Source organism: Mercenaria mercenaria, chromosome 9, assembly GCF_021730395.1.
Source record: "Mercenaria mercenaria strain notata chromosome 9, MADL_Memer_1, whole genome shotgun sequence".
In the NCBI taxonomy this organism is placed as follows: Eukaryota; Metazoa; Mollusca; class Bivalvia; order Venerida; family Veneridae; genus Mercenaria; species Mercenaria mercenaria.
The window spans coordinates 28,206,299-28,219,973 of NC_069369.1; the positions used below are offsets into that span (position 1 = coordinate 28,206,299).

Genomic DNA, 13,675 nt, shown 5'->3' on the forward strand with positions numbered 1-13,675 from the left:
AATCATCATTTCATTTGGTGAGAGTGTTGCCTTGTTGGTAGTTTCAGTTCAGGTTGAACAGGGCTGCGTTTGAGATCTTACAAAAATACTTTACAGTCGAGGACACTTCTTTTCCCCACCTCCTCCTGCCCTACTTTTTTCCAAATAAATCGGTAAAACTAATAAAAAAAAAAAATTGGCCTTGTTTTCAAATATGAATTAAATGGTAGATAACTTATCGCTACAAAATGGATTTCCGAGGACCTCTTTCTCAGGGAATGTGATTGTTGGCGCATTTGGTGGGCATCGGATGCACTGAGGAAACCTCGCTGAAAGCTTGGAGTATGCGTCCGATATGTACCCAAGCATCAGAAAATGTCTGATCATTTGTTAGTGATGTCAGTCTCAACTGCAACCGCAGAATGATCCTTTTCCACTATGAGAAGGGTGAAGACCTATCTGCGCAGTACAATGAGTACAGAAAGCGGTTGTCCGGGTTAGGACTCCTGAACATTTATAGAGAGCGAAAAATTAGTGCAGAACATGTTATTGGCATATTTGCGAACAGGAAAAGCCGACGTTTGGCTCTTCCGTGTTTGAATATATAACAATGTTAATAGAAAATGTCGCACTGATCATTGATACGACACGAGCCCGCCAACCATAGCCATCTATAGTCAATCAGGGGAATATTGTGTGTTTTTTTCATGCTGACGATTGAAGCGTGTAAAACGTGTATTTAATTAACTCGTGTCTTTATCTGAAAAATATTCTGCATATTTTGATGATTTTCAGCACTGTGCCGTAAAATCATTGCTATTCAGTTGGGCATACTTGATATGTAAGATCTAGTGATGGACCCTCTCTGGTCACTTATAATAATGTGGTTCAGATCGGCTGTTAAAGATGAAGAAATAGGTATTAAATCAAATTTGCTACCATGAATTGTATGATTTTTATATTGAAATTCGTCATCAGAGACGTTCTAAGAAAAAAAATTCCCGGGGGAGCATGCCCCCGAAAACCCCCAAGCAATCGTGCGTATTCTCAAAATAGGCCCAGTTACGCCCCTGAGTGTAACCAAAGTGCTATAAAAAATAAAATGTATTTTATACTTCTTTGGTGTAACAGACTACCACCTGTGGTCCGGGCAGAAGCGGTTTTTAGCCACTCAGTTTGTAAACATCACGTGGGTGTCACGTGATCAAGGAACTTTCCCAGGCAAAGGGTTAATATTATTGTTAAGTAAACACATTCAAAAAGAGTATAGAAAAGTTAAGATTGTGTTACTGAATGTAAGTACAAACTATGGCGCACCAATTAAAGTTGCGTTTCGGCACTGTCAAATAATATTTTGTGGTTACTTTTCAAATTGACATGTGTTTTCGCGAGAAAAGATTTGTTGCTTGAAGTTGAAACATACTATACACTATGGGTTATATACTATATAAAAACTAGATTTTGTATAGCCCTTATAGAAGTGGGTGGGTCTATTTGACCCATTCACAGTTGGTGTGAAAATCTCTGAAAATAGTAGAAAAACGTAAAAAAAAACATTGAAAAACTTTTTTACGAGGAAAAGCAGCTAATTGATCAAGATTTGTTATGTTTGTCACCCTATATTATCAACCCTCAAATGTTAATTATGTCTCCCCCAGGAGACATTTATGTGTCCCCCAGGAGACATATTGTTTTTGCCCTGTCCGTCCGTCCGTCCGTCCGTACGTCACACTTCATTTCTGAGCAATAACTGGAGAACCATTTGACCTAGAACCTTCAAACTTCATAGGGTTGTAGGGCTGCTGGAGTAGACGACCCCTATTGTTTTTGGGATCACTCCGTCAAAGGTCAAGGTCACAGGGGCCTGAACATTGAAAACCATTTCCGATCAATAACTAGAGAACCACTTGACCCAGAATGTTGAAACTTCATAGGATGATTGGTCATGAAGAGTAGATGACCTCTATTGATTTTGGGGTCACTCCGTCAAAGGTCAAGGTCACAGTGGCCTGTTCATGTAAAATCATTTTTTGGAAATAACTTGAGAACCACTTGACCTACAATGTTGAAACTTAATAGGATGATTGGACATGCAGAGTAGATGACCCCTATTTATTTTGAGGTCTCTTGATCAAAGGTCAAGGTCACAGGAGCCTGAACAGTGACTTGAGAACCACTAGGCCAAGAGTGTTGAAATTTAGCGGGATGACTGGACATGCCAAGTAGATGATCCCTATTGCAGCCAACCATCAGTGTCTCTTCGACTTTCGCTCCTGACCCCTATTGACTTCTTGCCTATAGGACTTTGCATTGGGGGAGACATGCGCTTTTTTACAAAAGCATTTTCTAGTTCATACTGCATTTAGGTACAAATCGTTTAAATGGTTTTGTTCTGCAGTTGTTTCGTACACCCCATTGAAGATAACTGTGTTAAACATCGAATATCGGGCCGAGGCGAATGGAAAGTGTACTGAAACAATTGAGGACGAAATATTTCGTGATCAAGTGTCTGAATGATAAGCAATCATGATATTTTGATCCACAACATATTAAAAAAATTCACAATTAATGGGAGGGGGTGGCGGGAATTCACACTTTTGAGAAAAACAAGGTTAATTTTTACAATTTTTCTGGTACTGGACCCATTCATAATTTTTAAAAAAGATCACTGTCATATGGGTTTGATATCTGTAGGAAAAAAAGTAATTTGTTTTGTTCATTGGCATGCTTCGAGAACAATTAAACTTGTATAATGTGCAAAAGCAAACGTATCAAGAGATGTCCTTATTGCATGATTTTTTCTGTCCATCATAGAAACTTTCAGTGCTAAAACATAGTCAAGATTAAATGTTAACTTCATGAAATAAATAAAACAGATCCACAGGATATATTGTTAATTACTGAGGAATGAAAAGCAATTACAATATACATTGATTTCTTTCTTTTCTGCCTTTCTTTCAAACTGGACTTTTAACACCACATGACATACCTAATTTATAAGTTTCTAGTGTTAGAATGTGAGTCACAACTTAAAAACTATGTTTTGAGTACTTCCATAACTGACATCTCATTGTATCCTTATAATTACATGTTTTATGGGGCTGCCCTTTAATTTTTTTGTGCCCCCAAAATTTTTTGGGTGGAGTGGGGTGGCACATAGAGTAACCCTTGTCCGTCTGTCTGTCCATCCGTCCGGATTGATATTGTGCATATCTCAATAAGTAATTGACCATAAGAGTCGTCAAGCCTCACAGGATCGTCATTCAGCTTGTGAGGTTGTTAACCTAGTGTATATAAAGTTGAGCACCTGGTGTTCTGTCTGAGATTTCACTGTAGCGTACACAAACACGACACGACATGAAATGAGTCTGTACATTTTTGATGTTTATTTGCACAATGGAATATTTCGTACATACTTTCATAATTTATTTCGTAACTTCTTAAGCCTTAACAAATGTCATATCTAAAGCCTAACTTATATCCGCGAGACCCATTACTAGGTCTCGCCTGGTCTCTCTAGACCCTTCTCTCCAAGACCCTTCTGTCTCGAGATCTCTTAGACATCATTATATATTCGTTCTGTAAATTATACATATGTACTGTCTGACAATTTGACGTATAAAACGTGTGGGTTTGGTATAATAAACAATTACATAAATGCATCGACAATATATCAACTTGACAGGTGTGTAGCTGGTGTACTGTCTAACCTAACTGATTATTTTACATCACTCAGCCATACCAGAGTTATGGCTCTTGACTTAGTCAAAATATGCATAAGATGCATGTTGTTTCTGTTACCTGCATCTTAAAAATTTTAGACTGTTTTTGAGTCGTAAAACATTAAAGAATGTCAAAAAGCATAATTGAGCCACACCATGAGAAAACCAACATAGACCAGCTAGTCTGTTCAGACCTTGTGTTTTGTTCATAGGAGAGAACTCTTGAGACTATTCAAATTTTGTATAATTATGTCCCTTTTCTTCTCAAAACATAAGATAATCAGAGCCAAGACTGATGAAGTCAGAATATATGAAAGAAATATTTTTTTCTAAAAAAAAAAAGATTATCTAGTCGGTAGCCAGACTAGCGACCAGCCTGCGCATCCACTCAGTCTGGTCAGGATCCATGCTTTTCGCTTTCAATTTAAAGCCTATTGCAATTAGAGAAACCATTAGCGAACAGCATTGATCCTGAACAGACTGCACAAATGCGCAGGCTGGTCTGGATCCATGCTGGTTGCAAATGCACTATGTTGGTTTTCTCGTGGTGTGGCACATGTAATGTTGTGCACCTGATGTTCTGTTTGGGATTTCACACTGCCATGCTCTAGATCTACATTGTCCTTGACTTCATGAAAAAATAGACTTTCATGCTTAAAAGTTGGTGTTGTATATTTTAAAGAATATTTGTCATGAAACCCAATGACAGGAGGAGGGCACCAGTATCCTGTGGACACAAGTCTAGTGTTTGCTGTGTTCCAAGTGAGAATTTTAGAGGTTGGTAGGCATGCTGCAGTAGGCTTTTTATAGTCAAGAGCTACCATAATTGAAAAGACAGAGCAAAATTACCTCACATAAGGCTAATTAATGAGGAAATAGAACATTAACCCTTACCCTGCTAAATTTCTATAATGAACTCATCCATTTTTCAGTTTGGACAGTACCATTAACTGTGAAAAGGGGTGCTTACCAAAAAGATACTGGCTGAATAGCGAACAGTACAGATTATGTTCAGACTGCATGGATGTGCAGGCTGGTCATAATCTACACTGGTCGCAAAGGCAGAATCAATTGTGTCCAGCATGGTAAGAGTTAAATAAGAATTATTTCAGAAGTTAACCCATTACTGCAATGGACTTCAGTGATTATGACTGAAAGAACGTATTAAATGGGAAAGTATGTGTAAAAAATGTCTTTTGTACAGGAAATAAAACCTGTTGCTTGCAGAGGTAAAAAGATGTTTTGTTTTGGGTCAGCTGTAGCACAGTATACAAATTTATTCTTTAAGGATAGCTGAGTAAAATGAAATTTGAATTTCACAATTCCATTACAGTTACATGGTGTTGTATACAACTGAAGCTAAGTTTGGCGATCAGAAAAAATGACGCTGTTCAAGTTGGGTAGATCATATGCTCAGCTTAGAAGACCGTGTGAGTTATGTCGACTGTATAGTCATACTGTGGGGTCAGATAAAAAGGAGCTGAAATCATCATACGATGCAGTGGTTATAGGCGCAGGTAAGTCAGTATGATTTTATTGTGATTGTAATTACAGTAAATGGTACAAGCTGTTTGGTTTGATGTTTGGTGAAGCAGGATTTGAGATATTTTATTTTTAAATTAGTATATTTTGTTTAAAATTGGCTGTTTATTAGTTATGTTTGTGCAAGAGAACAATTACATCATAACTCTAATATGCAAAATTGGGTATACAGTGCAACCTCTGTAGAGCAACACCCTTTGGGAGATACAAATATTGACTGTTATGTAGAGGTTGTTGTTATTGAGAGGTAAATTTGATAGTATATTTCAGCTTAGGGAAATTTTGATGATGTTGTTATAGAGAGGTTTTTGCTTAAGAGAGAGCCGCTGTGGAGAGGTTGTACTACTACTGTATTAAATTTTTCAGTAAAACACAGTGATATTGATGTCATGTCAACATATTTCAAATCATACATGCCACTAGAAAGAGTGCTAGCATATTTGATCTCCTATTTTATATAATTAAAGACATTTCAGAATCAAAGTGAAGTAACAAGATGGTGTTACAGTACACTAAATTGACACATTGTCTGAATTGAATATTTCTCACACAGAACAATTAATAATTATTAGATATATACGAATTCTTGATTTATTCTGCAAGGATGTTTTCTTTCTCACTGTGTTTTAATGATATTAAAACACAGTCATGTCCACCTTCTGTTTGGCAGCATGCATGCACTAAGCAATATTGTTTCCCTATCTCAACCTAGTTTTTCAGTATGCTCTGGTATATATTTTTCTTTACTTTAGCTTTTCCTGTCTAAGTTAAATATTATGGCCAGCTGTCTGCTGGGAGGGGCTTTCAAAGTTACAGCCCCTTAAAGGGCCAAAATTTGCTATTTTGGATTTTGCAGCAGGTACTATAGAGACTTCATTTATGGTTTGATATGATACAAACTTGTAAGATAACTTTAACAATGATAGATCTTGGATCCAGTGATGTATTCATCAGATCCAATCGTATGTTCTGAAGTTACAAACTCTAACTGACCCCTGAAAGAGCCAAAATTTGTTAATTTTTACCTTGTGAACACGATAGAAGTGACATTTTACTTTTGATTTTAACCACGATTACACACAATTTAAGTCACAATAAGATCTTGGTTCCTTTTGAAAACTTGCTAGATTCCTTCATGGGTTCTAGAGTTACTGTCCCTGAAAGCCATATAGAGGTTTCATTTATGTTTTGATTTGATACAAACTTGCACGGAATGATCTCTAGGCCATTTTCACAACTGGGTCATATGGGGTCAAAAACTAGGTCTCCAGGTCAAATCAAAGGAAAAGCTTGTTGACACCCTAGAAGCCACATTTATGACTCTGTCTTCATGAAACTTGGTAAGAATGCTTATCTTGATGGTTCCTAGACAAAGTTCAAAACTGGGTCATGTGGGGTCAAAAACTAGGTCACTACTCAAATCAAAGTAAAAGCTTGTAAACACTCTTGACGCCACATTTATGATCCTATCTTCATGAATGTTTATCTTGACATGATTCTAAGGCCAAGTTTAACAGTTCAGCCATATAGGGTCATCATGACCCTCTTGTTTAATTATCTCCCTTTATTGATTCAATGTCAGTCCAGATTTCCTGTCTAATCTGTAACTTTCTCATGCATGGATGCATTAAAAAAAACATGGCACAAATGATCAACATGACTTGATGATCTGTCCTGTGCAAGAACCATAACTCTTCCATGCTTCCTTTTTGAGTTATCTCCCATTATTGACTTGTTCTTGATCAGGGCCTACTTTAGGGAATGTATGCAAATTGGACACAATTATAGAGGACATTTTGAGGAGGTGCAGTGTACAAGAACCATGACTCTAACAGACTTATTTTGTCAGTTATCTCCCTTTATTGATTTTTTATATGAAATACTTACGGTAATTTATTCAACCTGCATACAATGAAGGAAGTGCACTGTATAAGAACCATAACTCTTCCTGGCTTGTTTCCTTGCTTGTTTCTTCTGCCCCCTCTTGGAAACCTGTCTCAGAGGTACAAACTGATGTGACATGTTTGAGCAATACATTGCAGAACAAGTAATTGGCACTGCTTAAGCCTTATTCCTTAGTTGAAGTACTGCTTATTATGAAGCCTTAATCCATACTTAGGCTGATTGGACACAGTAGAGTTTTATCCTGTCCTTTACTTAGTCATACTTTTTCGAATGACCGCGTGCCACCCTGGCCCCTCAAAAATGTTCTACAGACTACTTAGGGACATGTGACACTAGCAATATGTATACCCTTACTTAGATGCAACTGAGATATTGTATTAAATTTTGTAGGTTTTTTCTTTGGTTTAAGATTTATCACAAGCAATATAAATAAAATTTGACCAGTACTTGATAAGTTTTATGTAAGTTAATAGTTTATAAAAAGTTCGACCAAACAACGGTTGCCCAGATATTACATACCAGTTACGATTTCCATTCAAATGAAGCAGTATGGGGGGCAATGCAAGTAGTCTCTTGTTTCTGCATGCAGTTTGGTCCTGACTAAAATTTTGCACTGGTGTATGTATTTCAGGACATAATGGTTTGGTGTCTGTATGTATGTTTTATATCCTCATCAGAATCCTTTTTCTTGAATGTAACCTTAGATTACCTCTGTAGTCCTAGCATTCTTACACAGCAATCAGCACGAGTTCATGCACGAGTTCATGCATGATGACTAGCATGAGTCTTTGTTATGCTCCCTAAATGATTCAAGCATGTAGTTGTTATTTTGTCAGTCCATTATATGAGCCACCCCATGAGAAAACCAACATAGTGCGTTTGCAACCAAAATGGATCCAGACCAGTCTGCACATCCGCGCAGTCTGTTCAGGATCCATGCTGTTTGCTGACAGGTTCTCTAATTGCAGTTGGCTTTGAAAGCGAACAGCATGGATCCTGACCAGACTGCGCAGATGCGCAGGCTGATCTGGATCCATGCTGGTCGCAAACACACTATGTTGGTTTTCTCATGGCGCGGCTCATATATCCTTTGGTCTGACCTTCACACTTCCCTTGTCTGAAGCAAAACTCCTAGAAGCACTGAAACTTTCAAAGAAAGAAAATAATATACAGTCATGTATCTTTAATTTTCTCCCATTTTCAACAAATTTTGCATTTTTTTTTTGGCAATAACTTTGCAATAGTTGAAGGGAGCTGAAAGAAACTTGAAAGGAAGTCATACTTCTTCAAGTTAGCTCAAAATTATATAGACCTTCATTTCACTTTTTGAATACATTTATTTGTAAGCATGATTAAGGCTAATGTCTGGGGTAAATATTCAAAAGTAGACTGACTAAAGAGATTTCATTGGAACGTTTAGTCAGTATAAACCACAATTAAAGGAATTGCACAGCTCAGGAATCTCTATCACAGATTCTTTCAGCATTAATTCCTAGTTTATATAAGTTTCTAAAAGTAATACATCATTTACTGCATGATGATAAGCTCTGTATATAAAGTGCTGCCAGGGAACATCATTCTGTTCCATTAAGGCAATCATGTTTGTTAACTAAACATTTGAGTAAATATCTAATACATTGTCACTACCACACTTTCAGCTTTGTTTGCTATTGAGCTGTAAGTATCGTAATGAAAAAATTACTAAAATTGTAAGCTGCTTCAAGGTTGGAGATATTTTTTATGGTCTTCTATCGCATACTAAATTTGGAGACCTTCTTGAACATAATTATGTGAAGGGCTAACCTTCTTGAACATAATTATGTGAGGGGCTAGTTCTTAACACTGTAATTCATTTAGTATTACTCAGACAAGTTCTTTTTGTTATACGATATTATTAGTCCGGGGTACAAGGTTTTGTCTTGATCATCCATCTGTTATCATTCTTGTTTGCTCTGTAACTTAAATGTCCTAAGAAGAAATATAATACACAGGAACAGAGGAGTATTAAGTCTAGTATACTGTGAAATCATTAATATTCATGGGGGACTAATTTTCATGGATTTCATTGTTGAGTCAATCCATGAAATTTAATCCCAATGAACAAATAAAATTCCCATTCATTTTATGCTCAGAAGTTGAAATCCACGAATTCATATCCAAACGAAATTACCGTTTTGATCAAAACCACGAAATTTCGTGCCGTCGATAATTAAATGATTTCACAGTAGTCTCATATTGTCACATTAACAAGCATTGTCTTCTTGAAGTGTTTACTGTCTCAAAACATTTTAACTAGGCCCTACCTGTTAAGGCCTGTCAGTGATTACTCAGATTTTCATTCTCAAAATTGCTTTCATTCCCAAATAGAAAATACTAATACCTTTAAAAACAGCCATAAAGATTACATATTTAATGTCATTTGGTAAAAAGTTTTCACATTTACACAACGAATAAAATGGGTTTATTCATATCTAGGACAAGTATTGAGGTATTCAAAGTTATTAAAGACAACCAAAACAACATTAAACAGATGTAAGAGTATGACGCATATAATCTTAACACCAGAAGATGTCACACTGGTTAAATTATGTGTGTTTCTGTCTGTCACAAAGCTTGTCAGCACTCTAAGTCAAACATTTCTCATCTGATCTTAACCAAACTTGAACAAAATGTGTTTGACTATAAGATCTCGGCCAAGTTTGATAACTAGCCAAATCGGTCTAGGCATATTGGAGTTACAGCCCTTGAATTACCAAAAATCGACCTTGTTACTCTTGTCTGCACTCTAAGTCGAACATTTCTCATTCGATCTTCACCAAACTTAAACAAAATGTGTTTGGCCATAAGACCTCAGCCAGGTTCGATAACTGGCCAAATCGGTTCAGGCATTTTGGAGTTACGGCCCTTGAATTACCAAAAAATCGGCCTTTTTGCTCTTGTCCGCATTCTAAGTCGAACATTCCTCATTCAGTCTTCACCAACTTTGAACAATATGTGTTTGACAATAAGACCTCGAACAAGTTCGAAAATGACCCAAATCGATCCAGGCATTTTGGAGTTCTGGCCCTTGAATTGTAGTGAGTAAACAGTATATAAAGACTGACCTGCTTATAATTAAGATGATTCAGGCAGTTGTGGGAGACATTCACTTTTCTCAAAAGCAGCTCTAATTCTCGATGAATTGAGTCTGTCTTTGTTCTTAAAAGCAAAGTGAGGTGTAGATCGTCACTTCCAGTGAACAAGATCACATTCACTTGTCCCCTAATATATGCTTTTATAGATTAGGAGCTATTTATTTTATAGCTCTTTGCTTTGTTCCATATTGATTAATATTCAAATAACGCATATCCAATAAGACAATTAATTGTCATGATGTGCAAGACCCAGTTTCCTAAGTTATTATCCTACCTGGTCAAGGTTACACTTGGCATGTTTAATCCACATTTTCCTGAACAAGTTTTTTTTCCTTGATTTTTCTTTAGATATAAGACAATTCCAATCATATTACACAATAGTGAATTTACAGAAATACACTGAAATTAATATTATTATTAACCTTTAGCCTGCTGGTGGCAAGTGATTCTGCCTTTGCGACCAGTGCAGACCAAGATCAGCCTGCACATTCATGCAGGCTATGTTCTACACTGTTTGTTATTCAGTAAGTAAATTTTCAGTGGACACCCCTTTGAATAAGAAGTGGTACTGCCCAAATTGAGTGACAGACCAGTCCATTTTAGAAATTGAGCAGGATAAAGGTTAACATTTTTCTGCCAGATCAATTTGTTACAAATTAGTAATTTATATATATAACTGTTCAATGCATGGCACGTAGGTTTGACAAAAAAAACAACAACCTTACAGATGTCAGTTTGTCTAAATACCCCAGTGCTTATAAATTACACTTCAATTTTTCTGTACCAAAAAGATAAGATTAGACTGTTTGGATTCACTGAGCACAGCCAACATAGCCATAACCATTTATAATTGTTTGCAGATATTTATGTTTAATTAAATGAAAAATAATTCTTTCACTGTTTTTGAAAGCATGATGGTTTAATAGCATGTTCATTTACAATAAAAAACTAAAACTTTACTGATAGCTTTATACAGTGTTAAAGTCCATCTGCGCACAAATTACTCAGAGGTTGGGGGGCAGGGGGCGGGGTGGAGGTTCATTTCTGTAAAGTTATTGTTGAATCAAGTCGGCAGTTTCTAACAACAAGATTTTTAAAGGGTCACCCTCTAACATAATTGTTCTGCTTATTTTGTTTTTCTCAAAAACACGGGCAGCAGAGGTCAAGGTTACTTTTCTCTTTGAAAATTTCTTGCCAGAAAATTACTAATGCTAAGTTGCCTGAATTTGAAAAAGGTTCACTTGAGAGTTTCTTGTGTTACCCTTAAAAAGTTTTGTTAATTACATGATTACAGAGTAAATCAAAGCGCTCAAAGCGCTGATGGTGGCTGCTAATCAATGTGTAAAATATTCTTAAGAAAGTGACATCTGAGGAATTGTTAATATAAACCGGAAGAACTCTTTTTTCAAAATGGCCTTGGTTATAAAATTAATCCTTTTTCACCGCCAGTCGTTGTTTATATACACACTGATTCAGTCTTTAACGAATGGTTTTGATCCTTTTTTATTATTTGTGACGAAAACTACAACATAAATTACATCGACGATGTTTTACTATAAATAAATAATATAAGCTTTTTCTCCAGATCATTCAGCTTTTAAGATTTCTTTCTAAAGCTTTTGGACAGTGCCTGTCATGAATTATGTACACACTGATTTGGTCCTTATCAGATACCTGTGAGATTTTTGTGAATGAAAACAACACAAACATACACCACAAATGCACCTCAGAATGTCAGTTCTGCAACCAGTGTGTTTTAGAGGTGCATCAATTATCACTCTATCCGTTACACTAAAAAATCCGCTCTACATAACAGCAGGCTTCGCAAAAATGCTGGACATTAAGTCAGACAAACTTACAACTTTAGTCAGACCGAGAAAAAATCGAAAAATATGTAACTGGCGAAACGAAGCCGTTTTAATTTTTATACATATATCTGTATCAAATCAGATATATTGAACCGCACCATAAGAAAACCAACATAGTGCGTTTGCGAACAGCATGGATCAAGACCAGCTTGTGTATCCAAGTAGTCTGGTCAGGATCCATGCTGTTAGCTTTCAAAGCCTATTGTAACTTGAGAAACCATTAGCGAACAGCATTATCCTGACCAGACTGTGAGGATCCTCAGCTTGATCTGGGTCCATGCTGGTCACAAATGCACTATGTTGGTTTTCTCATGGTGCGACTCAAATGAATTTAGCTGAAGTGGACAGAATCTGTCTTAAAACAATTAAATTTTTAAGGTGGTCAAATCTGTTACCCGACGACTTGCTATAGACTGCTGTTTCAAAAAGGCTAGTATTAATATCATCGTTAATTGGCAGTATCAACGCCTGGGGAAATCCATATCACTGCTGATTATCGATTTTCTATAAATAGCCTAATTAACATTTGGTCATATTTCGCGTGTTTGAAACGAAAACAAGACTAAGTTGACATTCTTAGATCACTAGGGTTGCATTAATATATCTTACAAGTTGATAGCTATGACGAACATTTAAGTTTATTCTGACATATTTGAAAATTGTTACAACTTGCTGGAAAACCTATGGGAGGTACAAACTGGTATTGTCTATGGACCGGAATTGTTCGGAAACTTTTCCGTTGAAATTCCGTTTCTATTTTTAGCCGTGGATTATTGCTAGCAGAAGTCATCGATCTTTATTAAATACAGCCTTATATTTCGGGAGTTATACATATGACACTGCGGTTAGGAAACATGTTTGAATTTTCAGTCTAGATTCCCAGGCTAGGTTTCTACCTTTTCTACATTATAAGCTACGTGAACTCTAGGGAGCTAATCAATATCATCGCTCCAGTTCACATGACATGAGGTCATCGTTTATTCACGTGACCATAAATTTGCATATTTGTATTCATACACGTGGTTGTTTTAATTAAAAGGTTGACTTCAGTTTGTATTGATTTTAGTCGCCGAATTTACACTAAAAATGATATTCAGGCATATATTGTAGCATTGCATATTATGCACGTTGTGTAGATAATTGTTTCCATGAAAAGCCTGGAACTATTTTTGGTTGTGTTGTTAGGACGGTCTTAAGAACTGACAAGATTTCTCAAACTGAGTATTCTTTTTCACACTGGTGGCAGCAGCCACCAAAAATAGAGAAATGTTGAAATAGCATTGTGCTAAATCTAAATTGCTGGTTGTATTGTAAAATGAGCCGCGCCATGAGAAAACCAACATAGTGGCTTTGCGACCAGCATGGATCCAGACCAGCCTGCGCATCCATGCAGTCTGGTCAGGATCCATGCTGTTCGCTTTCAAAGCCTATTGCAATTAGAGAAACTGTTAGCGACCAGCATGGATCCTGACCAGACTGCACGGATGCGCAAGCTGGTCTGGATCCATGCTGGTCGCAAAGCCAC

General features: G+C 36.7%; 1 protein-coding gene across 2 annotated transcripts in view; it reads left to right on the plus strand.

Annotated features, from left to right (window-relative positions):
- The first annotated feature begins 1,157 nt into the window (after nt 1–1,157).
- The window catches only part of LOC123546794 (pyridine nucleotide-disulfide oxidoreductase domain-containing protein 2-like), a 61,755-nt gene continuing 49,237 nt past the window's right edge, over nt 1,158–13,675 (plus strand). Inside the window, exons 1-3 of one of the 2 annotated variants that reach the window (XM_053551104.1) lie at nt 1,158–1,274; nt 5,035–5,218; nt 7,780–7,799. In XM_053551104.1, the coding sequence (XP_053407079.1) occupies nt 5,083–5,218; nt 7,780–7,799 (156 nt within the window). In that variant the 5' untranslated portion in view covers nt 1,158–1,274; nt 5,035–5,082. Of the gene's footprint in view, nt 1,275–5,034; nt 5,219–7,779; nt 7,800–13,675 lie in introns of those variants that run through there. The other variant, XM_053551105.1, reaches the window with a different exon arrangement.